Source organism: Peromyscus eremicus, chromosome 11 (genome assembly GCF_949786415.1).
Source record: "Peromyscus eremicus chromosome 11, PerEre_H2_v1, whole genome shotgun sequence".
Classification (NCBI taxonomy): Eukaryota; Metazoa; Chordata; class Mammalia; order Rodentia; family Cricetidae; genus Peromyscus; species Peromyscus eremicus.
The window spans coordinates 26,666,845-26,681,526 of record NC_081427.1 but is presented as its reverse complement, the minus strand read 5'-3'; the positions used below and the strand labels follow the sequence as shown (position 1 = coordinate 26,681,526).

The 14,682-nt window shown below is 41.3% G+C and overlaps 1 protein-coding gene across 1 annotated transcript in view; it reads left to right on the top strand.

Annotated features, from left to right (window-relative positions):
* Slc45a2 (solute carrier family 45 member 2) overlaps positions 1-13,092 on the top strand; it is a 28,246-nt gene extending 15,154 nt beyond the window's left edge. The window contains exons 4-7 of the mRNA XM_059276074.1: positions 4,545-4,688; positions 5,352-5,475; positions 8,586-8,797; positions 12,332-13,092. Coding sequence (XP_059132057.1) covers positions 4,545-4,688; positions 5,352-5,475; positions 8,586-8,797; positions 12,332-12,556 — 705 coding nt within the window. The 3' untranslated portion in view covers positions 12,557-13,092. The remainder of the gene's footprint in view (positions 1-4,544; positions 4,689-5,351; positions 5,476-8,585; positions 8,798-12,331) is intronic.
* The last annotated feature ends 1,590 nt before the right edge of the window (positions 13,093-14,682 follow it).

Below are 14,682 nucleotides of genomic sequence, written 5' to 3'. Positions count from 1 at the left end.
CAGAAGAAATGGTCAGATCAGAGAAGAGATTAGAATCGTGTTGACCAATATAGAAGCCACTAACCCCACCCAACTACTTAAGTGACAATTAATTAAAATGAAATGGAATTAAGTCTTCATTTCATTAGTTGCATTAGCCATATTTTGAAAGCTCAAAGCCACATGGGACCGGTACTGCTGTCCAAGGCACAGCAAGTGTAGAACTTCTCCATTGTTAAAAAAGACAAGTTGGACAACATTGATGCAGTAACCACATTATAGTACAATGGCTCCACTCATTAGCACAGACATTGAAATCTTGTACTTGGCTGACCTGCATTATTCATTGACAAATAACTGACAGGGTGGCTTGAGAATGGCCTAAAGATTTAGAGCATGTGTCAGCTTCTGGCACTACTGCCTTTTTAGATATATGACCTTAGACATTTCCATTTCTGTAAAATGGAAAAGTAATTCTGTCTATCAGCAAGGGTATTGTGCAGTTCACATGGGGTAATTCTATGTAAGTCACGCAGGATGGTTCCCACTGGATAGTAAGGTGGTACTTTAGACATTATTCTAATGAATCCGTGAGAATACTGAGTGCTCTAAGCACAATCAAAGACATAAAAACAGCCCAATGAGTCACAGCTCTCCTTGAGGTCAGATCTCCTGTTGGCTTAGCCTATTTGCCAGATAGAAAGGTGTTTCTTAGACTTGACATTAAGGATATAAGCATATTGTTTATAATTATTATTCATTTAACAAATTGCTTTGGATACTGAGTATGTGCACAGCACTGTATTCAGAGATTATTCCATTGACTAATGTCCAGACCCTGTGCTAAGGAATTTATAAACCAGTCCCCATGCCTGGGAAATTATAAATGAGCATGAGCCATTTATACCATCATAATATGGCACCAAGTGAAAAATGCTATAAAAGCAATGTATCCATTAAGATTTTCTAAATAGCAGGTGTTTGGGTAGAATTACATATTCAAGAGATTCTCAGGGGTAATGCCACCTGAAAGACAAAGGGAAGAAGAAGTGGGAAGTGGCATCTTCCTATCAAGATAAAAGTCAAACACCTGTGACAGGGAAGAGACGTGGGCAGATCAGGATGCTTCTCACATGTGCTGCAGTTCTTAGGGTTTGTTTTTTTTTTTTTTTTTCTTCAGCCAAGCTGGCCCCAGGTAAGTCCCAAGTCTTAGGAGAAGAGGCTGGCACTAGAATCTCGCATCTTGCTTAGCCGTTGTCAAGAATGTGCGGTAAATCCAGAGACAGCACTTAGACTGTCACTTGTCCATGTGTTCACCAGCCCGAGATCAAAATGGCACATGGCTAGGATGGTCATGATTCTCACAGCAAGTACAATTGATTTTGCAAAAGGCAGAGACTGTTCTTAAGTGAACAGAGCAAGGCTTCATGGGTGAAAAAGTAAAATCTTCCTAGAGTGGTACTTGCTTTGAATGATGGTCAGGATTTGAAGTGGAAATTTGGGAAGAATGCTCCTGGTAGAGAAAGGAGGAAGAGCAAAGCCATAGAGTTAAAACAAAATAAAAAAAAATCCCCTCAGTGTGTATGGAAGAAGGAAAGTGGTAAAACTTCCACATTGGCCACTCTTAGATAACAGACTTTCAGTCAAATCCATAAAATGAGAGCCAAGGGTGGGACTTACTGGTAGAGCATGTATCTAGCTTGTGCAGGGCCCTGGAGTTGGTCCCCAGCTCCACAAAATAAATTTAAAAAGATATTGAGGGCCATTGGTGATAAACAGATCAATTTACCAAAAGATAAACTTTATAAATGTACATCAGCAGTAGCATCCCATCAAAAATCGATCTCCCATCCATGCATGCCAAAATAGTTTGTCTTCTCAACATTTTCGTTTTCCCCGTCAGAGAGTATTTTTGTGTGTCTTCCCCCTGAGGACTCTGAGTCTTGTTCACTTGCTAATCCATCACTTTCCAGTCACTGGCTGATGATGATGGTATAGAGTCTGTGCAATGACTCCGGGGGTTCAGAGCCATTGAAAGGGCTTTTCAAAGGGGATCGATGAGTCAGGGGTAAGATGCCAGCTAGATTTTTCATTCTGTGTTAAAATACTGAATATTTATATTTCCAGCTTTTACGGAAATGCTAAGCTCCATTTGAAGGTTCACATTTATTTTTGGAAGGAAGGAGAAATTAGGTTAACAATGGAGCATGCTGAAAATTATGTGGAAGGCAGAAAGATACATTAATATTTGGAGTGAGGCAGAATGCATGCTTGCCAGAGTGATTTTCCCGATTGTGTGTTTTGGAGGAAAGGAGAGACAAAATGAAGAGAAAGCACTTAGTTTAAAGCATGGAAATCAGCAGCCATTCCCTAGACAACGTCTAACTTCCCTATGAATAAAAATAAGTAATTCTACACAGTTGTTACAGTAACCTTTTATTTTAGGTATTACATTCTGCATACAGAGTACTGTTATTTTTCCTAAATACAAGAGAGTGCTTTTTTGTTACTGATTAAGTATAAGATTAGTATAGTCACTGTCAGTGGGTTAAATACTGCAAGATGAATTGAGTTAGCTGGGTGTGATGGTGCTTGTCTGTAATCCCAGAATTTAGGAGGTGAAGTTAAGCTGACCAGGAGTTCAAGGTTGTTCTCTCACCCTCAGGGACATGGCAAATTCAAGGCCAGCCCAAGCTACATGAAATCCTGTCTCAAAACCCAAAATGGAAACAAGGATGATGAAAATTGAAAAGATCAACTATATGATGATCCTGAAATTATTAAATCTAATATCTTCAATAAAGAAGTTTTTAAAAAGTATCACCTAAGTTTAAGAGCTATAAAACAGAGGGCTGGAGAGATGACTCAGCACTGCCTACTCTTCCAGAGGACCCAGGTTCAATTCCCAGCACCCATATAGCAGCTCACAACTGTAACTCCAGTTCTAGGGAATTTGACACACCCTCACATAGATATACATGCAGGCAGAACACTAATGCACATAAAATAAAAAGCAACTTAAAAAAAAAGGTTATAAAACAGAGCAAAGACAAGAGAGAAGCCTCACATGCAGAAAATAACATGCAGTAAAAATACCAGGGATGTAACATTTAATATAACAGAGTGAGGGGCTATCTCATCATAAATTTATTTTTTCCTCACATTTACAATTATGTAAAGAAGCATTCCATAATAAAATACTATATGGCAATAGATGATAAAAGGAGTTATAAAACAATATGTTACTGTAATGAAAATAGACAATCTCAGGAGACCATCTGATAACTCTACTCAGTTGTGTCAATTCTAACTCTCTCAAGCTTACTGAAACTAAATAACAATAACAATAACAACAACAACAAGAACAACAACAACAACAATAATAATAATAATAAATTACAGCCTCTACTGTTAAAGCATAAATCTAAAATAAGGAATCTGGGGCATGAGTATTCATCTTTTATACGTGTGTGTGTTTACACTGTTCACATTTTAACTCAACACAAAGCTCACTTACATATACCCATCATTGGCAAGAGTCGGAGCAGTGACCTGAGAGCAGGAACCTACCTAGCCAAGGGCAGGGAGCTGACCAGCTCTCTGTGTTAGTTTCCTTAAACATCACTACAAATAGAGCAGGTTAAAACAATAGTCATCAATCATCTCACAGTTTAGAAGGTCAGAAGTATTGGTGGGCTCCAGTGGCTTCTCTGCTCAGGGTTCTACATCCCTGCAATCATGACGTCAATAGTGCTGTGTTTTCATCTGGAGGTTCAACTGGATAAAACCTATCTTCAAGCTCATTCAGGTCATTGGCAGAATCCACTTCCTTGAGGTATAAGAGTAAGGTCCCTGTTTTCTTGTGGATTATTGGCCAGGAGCTGCCCTAAGCTTTGAAGGACTACTTCCAGCTCCTTTCCATGTGGCTCTTTCTGTTTTCAACCCTAATGCTTCAAGTTGCTCTGAATTCTGCTTCTGTTCCCAGCTGGAAAAAACAAACAAACAAACAAACAAACAAACAAACAAAAAAACAAAAAAAAAAACCCCTCTGTTTCCTAAGGGCTTGTGTGATTCAACTAGTATTAACCAGGTAACCATCCTGTTAATTCCCTCAAGGTCCACTAGCTAGTAACCTTAATTGTATTTTCCAGATCCATTTTTACATATAACAAAACATAATCGTGGGTACCATCAAAACAAGAGATCATGAACTCCATCTTGAATTAGACTACAATGCTCTAAGAACAATAATTACCTAAGGGATTGTTTACACTCGTGGGCTTTGCATCTATACCATTTAAAGACAGTGTTAGAGTGTTAATTGTCTCTTTCATCTTGAACCGAGTAGTTCCATTCCAAAACTCTCCACCCTTAGGTTTTGAAAATTATTTATGGGCCTGGAGCTGCTAAGTAGTCATTCATTTTTAACAGCACATTATCAATAAGTTTGTCCTGTGGAAGCCTACATGTGATGTCATGTGATAGACAAGTGACAGAGATGGCTGTTGCTTTGACTCCTGCTGCTGGTTGGGCACCTACACTGAAGATGCATACTTTTTTTCCAGAGTCAGAGGGCAATGTCGATGAAGTCACTTCTAAGGGCATTAGTGAACATGCCTTCCCATTATCGCTGCCTTTGCATCAGCCACCTCATCGGATGGACTGCCTTCCTGTCAAACATGCTTTTCTTCACAGATTTCATGGGACAGGTAATGAATACATTGTTTTCACACACTCACTGGGAGCTTCTTCTGTCTGGTCTTTGGAATAGGTATAACAAAGAGTACCTTCAGGGAACTGGTTTATAGATATGTTCTAGAAGTAGGCTGCTACATCTTATTAAAATATTCTAAGATCTACCACTATGTGATCAAATACAACAAATAGACAAGTGTAGATATGATTTTCAGAGCTCATGTGAAGCTTTGTAAAAGAGGGATGTGGCATGATCCTGGCCTTGAAGGGTGACTCAGGGTTTCAGAGATAAAACAGGGAAAGAAAGAATTTTAAGTGGGGATGGAATGGTGTGGGCAGAGGTGAGTTGGAAGCCTTTTAGCTGTACTGGAGAATGGTACTAAGTCAGATGGGGCTAGGTATTAGGATGAGAGGGAGGGCCATTAAAGATCACCCCAGACAAATGTTTTATATATATATATATATATATATATATATATATATATTAAGTATATATATAGATATACTTCATAAAGGTCCTTGAAGGAGGCATAACTGATGAATGGAGTGAGTGACCTGGTGATGTCTGATTGAATTCTATGCCCTAGGAAGGGCCCCTTCCCCGAAGGGTTGAGAAGCATGAGAAGAGCTCCTACCACACTGTACTAGTTATTCAACCACTGGAACCTCTCTTTCAGATCGTCTACCACGGGGATCCCTATGGTGCACACAATTCCACGGAGTTTCTTGTCTATGAAAGAGGAGTTGAGGTTGGATGTTGGGGCTTATGTATCAACTCTCTGTTTTCTTCACTTTATTCCTGTAAGTATTCTTTTCCTAAGAGAGTCTTCAAAAGGCTAGCAGGGGGACCCAGATCTTATACTTCAAAATCTATTTGCTTCTCTTTAAAATATTTGTGTCTTGATAATGTTTAGGAAATCAGGAAAAATTATTCCTTCAGAAATGATCATATGAAAGTGTCATTTTTCATGGTCAGTTCTAGGAGTCATTTCCCTTGAACTGTGCTTATATTCAGTGGATTTCTGGGAAACATGTTTTAGAAAATAAAAGCGAATTTTGTGAGTAAGATGGTGAGATATTGGACAGATAAGATGTGAATTCCAGCAGCTCCATGCTCTGCTGGAGCAAGGCCACTAGTGATTTCAGAGCTATTTTGTAGATTTCATGGATGATTCAGCAAATTTGTAGATGACGCCTAAATTCCTCGTCTAGCTACCTTAAATTGTGCTTCCTTTGTGATATTATTCAAGTTTTCCTCCTGCTTCTCAACCCACCCTTGGCAGAAGTTATCATTTTCTTCACCTCAGAGTCTGTTGTTGCTCCCTGTTCTCAATTCATCACATCAGGTGAAGATTCAGCATATATAGAGCTCCACAGGGCAACCTGCATGCCTGGGTGGAGAATGGTGATAGAGAACCAAACTTGTTTTCATCTCCATCTGCACAGCCAAGGAACAGCCTTCTAGCAGTTACTACAATAACTGAGCATTGAGATATAGCTGATCTTCCTACCCTATACTAGTATTCATGCCTAATATTCAACTCAATAATTTCTTCCTACCGTAAAGACAGTGCTGTTGAGGATGTGGCCAACCATGGGTATCACAGGCAGCAGAGGCAAGGAAATTTTGTCCCTGAGATGTATTGGCTTCTCTTCATGAATAAAGCACTTTAAACCAGACTTTCATATTTTATACTATTGTTACAGATGTGTTCAAATATCTCTGTATCTTTTTTTGCCTCTCTTTGGCTTGCTGACACAGCTAGAAAAGACCTATGCATTGATGATATCTTTTGAGCACTGAGACACCTTAGACTAAATTTTCTACATGAATATAAATCATTCATCATAATCCAAACAGGCTTGTCAAGGATTATTGTGAAATTGACCTAGCTTTGCACTGCTTCCGTTCTCAAGCCTTAGCAACGGCACTCCAGACATGGAATACATTTGATAGGGGAAGTAATGGTGTCTGCTTGTCATTTCTACAGCCTGTCTTCCCTCCGGTGACCCGAGACAGTGTTTTGTTTTATAATTGATTCAAATACAATACTGATTTTGTTTCTTGTCCATGAAGTATAAGTCCAATAATAATTCCAGCAGCTAGTCAACATTTCATTCTTAATAGGCACATCTCAGGCATCTAGCTGATGTGATCTTACGGAATTTTCCCAAGTTTCAGCCCTGAGAAAATTCCTCCCAGAATCCTGGGGAAGATGTTACGTCAGGCATGGGGTACCTGAGGGAAAGGAATCTACGTACACTGCACTCTTTTGTCTGTTTACTTTATTCCTTTATGACAAAACTCTATCTACACAGCTTCAGTTCTGTCCTGAGTCTCAGTTCCTCTTTGTAACTACTTTTTTTTTGTCCCCTCACAGCCCTGGTGATAACTAAGCATAACCTTTTGGTCTCATCTTCTTCTTCTGTTACCTCGTCATCCATCTATCCTTCAAGGCTCCTTACCCCTGGCCTTGATAAACTCTACAAGAGATCTGCCTTACCCTCTACAGAATCTCTATCTTCCTCTCTTTTCTCTGGCCACGCTGTTCTGTGTCTGCCTCTGGAATTCTGCTCCAGTCTTTGCTGTACCTGGTTATTCAAAAACTTCCTTTGTTCTCAATCTTTCTGCCATGCTGCTAGGCCTGAAGGAAAGGGATGGTCTGAGCTTCATTTGCACAAGAAACAAAGCTATGCATCTGCAGCCTACTTGTCTCCTAGGCTTAGGCAGGGAGTTAGTTACCTAGAGGTTCAGCAGGTCTGAGAAGCTGAACTGTTTGCCAAATGGTCTAGTAGTATACAGGCCCACAAGAAATTCATAGCAAGGTGCAGCTGAATATTAAACCTGTATAACACCAAATATTCCATGATAAATGGCTTCCCATTTGACAGACCCTTGGTTGGTCAAAGTATAGCTTTAACACACAGCTGAATCTCTATAATATATTCTTGTGACCCACAAGAGTGATCTAATAGATTAAAGTAGAGGAGTGATAACTCTGCCTTTATAGTTGTTATATTTGTATATGCAAAGTGTATGCTAAGAGAGGAACCAAGTGCATGGTCAGCTATCTTCAGCCCACCCTGCTGTTGGTAAAATGGCAATAGCCACATTAACTAGATATCTTTTATGTGTCCTTTAGTGGCCTGGGTGATATTTTATAGAATTTACCTCATTTGATTCTGACTAACAACCTCCACTAGAAAGAACTGCATTTTACTTCCTTCCTTCCTTTTTTTTTGACGAGAAAGCTGAGATGGTGATCAATGAAGTAACTTGTCTCTGTCAAGGAGCCAGCCATGGGGAACTGTAGGAACCCTTCACAGCCTTTGTACGATTGACAAGACAGGGAAAATGTCTGCAGAGAACCTCACATCTTTCTTACTTGTACAGACTGCCTTCAGATTGGGGCTAAGAAACTAAGAATGATTTGGCTCATTCTGCAAAACCTGGCTGTTTTAATATCTGCAACCTGACTTTGGGTGGTGCAGTCAGGGTAAGCATATACTGTCCATTGGGTCCTCTTGGGCCAGACTTCTGTCATCAGAATGAACAAGACTCTTCCTCTGTATCTTTCATCCTCTGAGTCCCATCACCAAGGTTTGGTTTTTGTCTCTTCTTTTTACGTTCTTTTGATATTTGGCTGGCTGCTAAAAGTACCTGGTTCTCCTCTATGGACAATAAAACCAGCAAGGCAATTTTATGCTGTCTTTTATGCAAAGGATTTAAAACTGATCCCCACATCCAGCTGTTTCTTGCACACAGATAAGGAAGTGTTTTGTTCCTGACTCAGTATCAAAGGAAGTCATCTAAAAAAAATGCATCTTCAAAAGAAAGGATTATCTGAAATTATTAGATATTGTGAGGCACCTGCCAGCTGTAATTTTTTTCCCCTTTATTCTCTCTACAGACTTTCAGAAAGCTTTGGTTTCCTACATTGGATTAAAGGGCCTTTATTTCATGGGATATTTGCTCTTTGGCCTGGGAACGGGATTCATAGGACTCTTCCCAAATGTCTACTCTACCCTGGCACTCTGTTCTATGTTTGGTGTGATGTCTAGCACATTGTACACTGTGCCCTTTAACCTCATTGCCGAGTACCACCGTGAGGAGGAGAAGGAGGTGGGTAACTATGACAATTTACCTGAAGGGTGGGGCAAGGGAGGAATTTGACAGAAGAGTTTGTAAACAATTATCACCATGCAGATATGACTACCAGCCTAGGTGAGTTCTTCCCTCCTCTTCCTTGCTGTGAACCTTGGTGCACCTTTTGAGTTTTAGGACAATGATAGTGACTCCCAATTATCTGATTAAAGAAGGTAGTCTTAGTGATGCTGAGAAACCAGTCCACAATCAGACCGAGGCAAAGAAATGGAACCAAACCCTTCTGCAACCACCCTACAGGCCTTCCCAGTTCACATCAGCATTTCTAGATACTCATAATGATGCCTTCCCTGTTCCAAGCACTGCAGAGGAGCACATGGGCATTTCTTGGGGTTGTGGGTTGGAGCTGTGAATTGATTCTTGCCATGCTTCCTGGAGAGGTGCTGTCTACCTATGGCTTGGAATTCAGACTATAACGTAGGACCTTAAACAGTCCTCCTGATTGTATTCAAGGAGTGTAGTAAAGAAACCACTGAAATGGCTGCTCCATCATTAAGGGGTTTCTTATTGTGGATAAGAAAGAGGAAATATCCAGAGACATTTGGAAGAGTTTAGACCAGAGAGTAGGAGAAAGGCAGAGAATAGCAGAGTGAAAACAGGGAGAGTGGAAGGGCAGCTGGAAGGAGGGAAGCCTGTGAGCTGGACAGGCCTAGGGGATTGGGATAGAGGCAGGGGTGTGCATGTATGTGTGTGTGTGTGTGTGTGTGTGTGTGTGTGTGTGTGTGTGTGTGTGTAGGGCCAGGATGGGGGCTTTGAAATGTATAAGGGGTACTTTAGAATAAAGACTGTAGGAGCCCAGGGGCTGTCATGGGCTTAAGTATGTAACCACAGGTATATGTCAATGGAGAGCCATATGTCCCTTCTGCCAGAGACAAGGGAGAAATGATACCTTTTGGCAGAGTGGGAACTCATTTCACAAGTTCCTGAGAATTGCTGGCTTTTATCCAACCAGAAATCTTTCTATTATTGTCCAGCTCGAGTTGGGCCTAGACTGCCATTTCTGGACATATGCACTTGGGAAATTAGAGTTTCCTTTGGACCTGACAATGAGAAGTCTGGGTAGTTCTGCTCTAGAATTGCTGTCTCTTCTAATAAAAGCATACCACAGTTTCTCTATGCAAACTGACTTTTGCTGCCTTAAATGGAGCAATGATGAAAAATCTAAAGTGAGAACCGTGAGTTCATCTCATCCCGAAACCATAAAAACACCAAGCACATGTCAGTATGACCCTGAGGACACATCGGTATGACATCATTTCAGCATTCATTTACATCATTTGATTTGGTGCATGCAGCCAGGCAGAGCTGCACCAGGAGTTAAGACTTTCCGGGCAAGCATGGCAACTGTCCTTATCCCCTAGTAAAAGCTGCAGTGCCTTGTAGGGAGGGAAAGGGCTGCTGTTTAAAAGACAGTCACCAGAAAAGCCTCCCCTTTTGGAAAAAGTTACTGGCACCAAAATGTATAAACTGACAACATGACTGTTCTATGATATGGTTAAGGAGAAGGTTTTTACTGTAGACATGAGGGAACAGTCAGAGGCATCTGGAAGAGTCCAGAGCAGAGAGAGAAATTAGGAAACAGAGCGTGGCCAGCAGACTGGACATGGCCATGAGACAAGCAAGAGCAGAGTGGAAAAAGAGAGAGATAGGAAGAGTGTGGGAGAGGAGAGAAAGGGGAAGTGGGAGACAGAGAGTCAGAGAAAGAGAGAGAGAGTCAGAGAAAGAGAGAGAGAGAGAGAGAGAGAGAGAGAGAGAGAGAGAGAGAGAGAGGGAGCACAACCGGAAGAGGAAGCATAGCTGAAATAGCAGGGTTATAAGGAGAATGAATAGCTGGCAGGAGGGAAGTCCATGAGCTGGAGGAGTTTAGGGTAGGGGAGAGGTGAGAAGAGCTAGCATGTTAGCATGAACTCTGAAATGTGTAACATATACTTGTGATACTGAGGGAGCCTGGAGGCCAGCATGCATTTTGGTATGCCAATAGTCACCAAAAAGATCCATTCTTCCATTCTGCCAGTGATAAGGGAAATGACTCCTTTTGGTAGAGGGGATTCAGGTTCACAAGTTACTGAGGAATGCTGGCTTTTGTCTAACCACCAGAATTTGGGGGGAAATGGAGTTTTCTTTGCATCTAACTCAAGGCAAAGAAAAAAAATAGCACACATGCTTTGGAGTCACAGAAAACTAGATTGAAATTTTGTCCCCTTTGAAGCTGTGTGACACAGACCATATTTTTCACTTAGTCATTAAGTGGCACTTAAAATGAGCTCACTTTTACAAGAGGTTGTAGTCTCACAAGGTTCAATAATCACATTATACAAAAGTGTTCTTGTGACGTCTCTCCCTCAAAAAAAAAAATAATTTTTTGTCTGCACCACCAACCCACACATGCTACATTACGATTCTTGCTCAAGTTCTTAAAGTTTATCTTTACAATACTTTTAAATGAAAGTCAAGCAAACATGAATATGTTTTCCCATTTCCCCATTTTTCTTGAAAAGATAATTTTCATTTTTCTCTACCCAAGCTTATTTTACTCGAGTAGAGGGAATGATCATTCAGACACCAGGTATCTTTATCAGTCAAGAGAGATTAATAACATTCACCACATAAAGCAGGTGGGAAAGTAAACATGAACATATGGATACTGTTCTCAGCATAGTACCTGCTCAATACCTCACAGGACTCCAAAAATGACAGCTAGAGATAATGACAGCAACATCTGCGCCTAGTGTGCTAATAACAAAATAAGGTCCTAACTGCAAAACAGCCTTTCACAAGGCCTTGCATGTAAGAGACACCAAATGATAATTTGAACCAAATGGGGCCAAATATCAAATATCTACCAGGTGTTAACGTATTAACCAAATAACCATACTGTGAGGGGGGTTGAAACTTACTCTTCCTATGTTTAAAAGTAATTTAGCATTCTTTTGAAACTGCTTGCCTTTTTAACACCAAGGAAGACAAAACGATTTGAATTGATGCCTTGTTGAGTTTCTGCAACATTGTATTTATTTACTTCTTACAAAGGGAATCCTGATCATATTAATGTTTAAGCCATATGCTCATTAAAGTTGGAGGAAAAGGCTTCCTGGCATGTAAGGACAACAGCATCAATGGAGTTCCCTGGAGTTCCTCAATTAGGAATTAGCAAACTGTGGCCTGCTGGTCCAAGGCAGCCTGCTGTTTGTTTTCAGACAGTTTATAAGATAAGAATCCCTTTTAAGTTTTTAAAAGATTGAAATAAATTCAGATAAGGATGCTGTTTTGTGATGCATAAAATTGGCATGGAATCTAATACGGTTGTATTGGAGTGCAATTTGTTCTCACCTGAAATCTTTCTTGATTTGTGAGATCAGAGTCAGTTACAATCAAGACCCTATGAAGCCCAAAGGTATTTACCATTGGGCTCTTCTCAGAAAAAAGCTGACCCCTGACCCTGTGTGACAGTGCCTTGGTAGATCAATTGCTCTTCCTGTGTTTCTCTTGCAGAAGCAGCAAGAAGCCCCCGGAGCTCCTGAGAGCAGTGCAAGAGGCAAAGGTGTGGACTGTGCTGCGCTCACCTGCATGGTGCAGCTAGCTCAGATCCTGGTTGGTGGGGGCCTGGGCTTCCTGGTCAACATGGCTGGGAGTGTCATCGTGGTGGTGATGACAGCCTCTGCCGTGGCACTGATAGGCTGCTGCTTTGTGGCCCTCTTCGTTCGATATGTCGATTAGGTTTATAAAGAGACATGGACCCAAACCTCAGACGAATGACGCCATGGCAAGAAACCAGTCTTTGCTTAGGCTCTCTGGCTTGGGGAACTGTATGCCCTGTTTTGGAATCTCACCGTGCATGCACACATGGGAAAAGGGGAGTGAGGAAGGATTGTCTGCCCCACTGTATCTCCCTTACTATCTGCCCCTCGGTGCAGGCAGAGGAAAGTCAGCTTCTCCCTCTCCAGGGGCATTTCAGGCCTTGATAACATCTGAGGAGCAAATCAAGCCTACCTGTGATGCTGATAATGTAATTTTTAAGAAAGCAGTCCATCTATCATTGGGAAATCACATTTCATCAAATTCAAAAATACTTAAAATATTGATGATCATTTTATGGTGTTGATTTATTCAAATGTAATTTGCTCATAATTAATTCCTGTCAATGTATGGCATTCTTAACGAATCTGCTTTGAATGTCTCATTCTCATTCTGAAAGCTGTGCAACTTAAGAGCGTTCATTTGATTCATTGATGCGGTAAAAATATTTTTCTTGAGTCTGTACCCTCATTTTATCCTCTGGAATCGACACTTTCAAGAAGCAATTCCTGGGTTCCTCCTATGATATTCCATCCCACCCCCAACTAAACACTTTTTCTCTAGCCAAACCCCTCAGTGGGCTCCCATGTGGGGAACTTTTAGCAGCCTGAAGAGATTGCATCGATACCATGCTGACAGACCCCATTATTTGATAGGAAAACTAATCATGAACTTTAGAGCCTGGCTAGTTTTGATCCTTTCTTTGGTACTCAGTGGTAATGTACTTAACAACAGATGCTCATGTATGCATTTGGTGTAATGGATTCCATTCTCAGAGCATTGGGTACATAACACTTGTGGAGGGCCTTCCTTCCCATCATTGCAAACGTTTTGACTTTGTTGATATAGCCATTGACAATGCGTGCTATGGCTGGTCTTCACATTTAGATGAGGGAACTGAGGCCAAAAGCCATTAGGGAGCTCATCTGAAGCCACACATTTCATAATGGCAGAGCTGGACTTTGAATCCAGGACTTTGTCTCTACTGCTTCCTGTCGAGAGCAAACACAGGCAGGTGGCTGGCATGGGATCCATGCTTAATGAATGCCGTGGTCATTTCTGGCAAAGCCTCATCACCAGTCCTTCTCCTTAGGTTTCCTGCAGCCTTTGTTAAGTATCACCTGTACAGCTCCAAATGTGCCTGACCCATGCAGAAAGGACTCTTTGGATCCTTGGTTTTTCCAGATTTGGGCTTTGTTCCCAGACCACCTGGGTGTACTATTGTTTCACTTGTCAATCTACATGCTACCTTGCTCTCCTTTTCCCCACATGGGCGCCATTCATCTGCTGCCCCTCAGTCAGGTCTCCCTGCATTCTATTGGTACATCAATCCACAGATGAAATCGTCTTCTTAGGGGGCATACGTAAAGTCATTCCCAACTGTCCTAGACTTTATCCCAACCACCATGACCTATGCTGGAGAACTGAGAGTTTGACAGACTAGAAATGGGACCCTGGAAAGCACCTGCTCTGAACTCTGCAGCATGAGACAGTGATGGGCAGCTTCTAAGAGGTCCTGTGTCAGTTCCCAGCATGACAAAAGGAGCAGGTCATGTCACCTCTCTTGCTCTTCCTACTTATGCTTGTCTCTATAAGGTTTCTATGGTACCTGGAGAATTCCATGTCATTCTTAAGCATAATTTAAGGACCTTTTTTGGTCTTTGAAGATGTGGGAATGGATGAATGGGCCAGCTGGGGATATGTCCTTCATCTGAGGGCCATCCTACTTGGGCCTTAAAGAAGTCAAGCATAGCCACCACTGATCAGTCACAGGGCCTTTATTACAAGTGACCAAACATCAGTGGATCATGGTTTATGAAAAAAGTTAACACAAGAAGCAATAAATGTTACTATATCAATGTACAATGTTGATTTTATAACATTTGATAGAGTACTGAGCTGGGGTAAGGGATTAGAGCAATCTCTCTCTGTGTCCCTGTCTTGTCTCTATCTCTGTCTGTCTGTCTGTCTGTCTGTCTCTGTCTCTCTGTCCCTGTCTGTCTTGTCTGTCTCTCTCTCACACACACACATACACACACACACACACA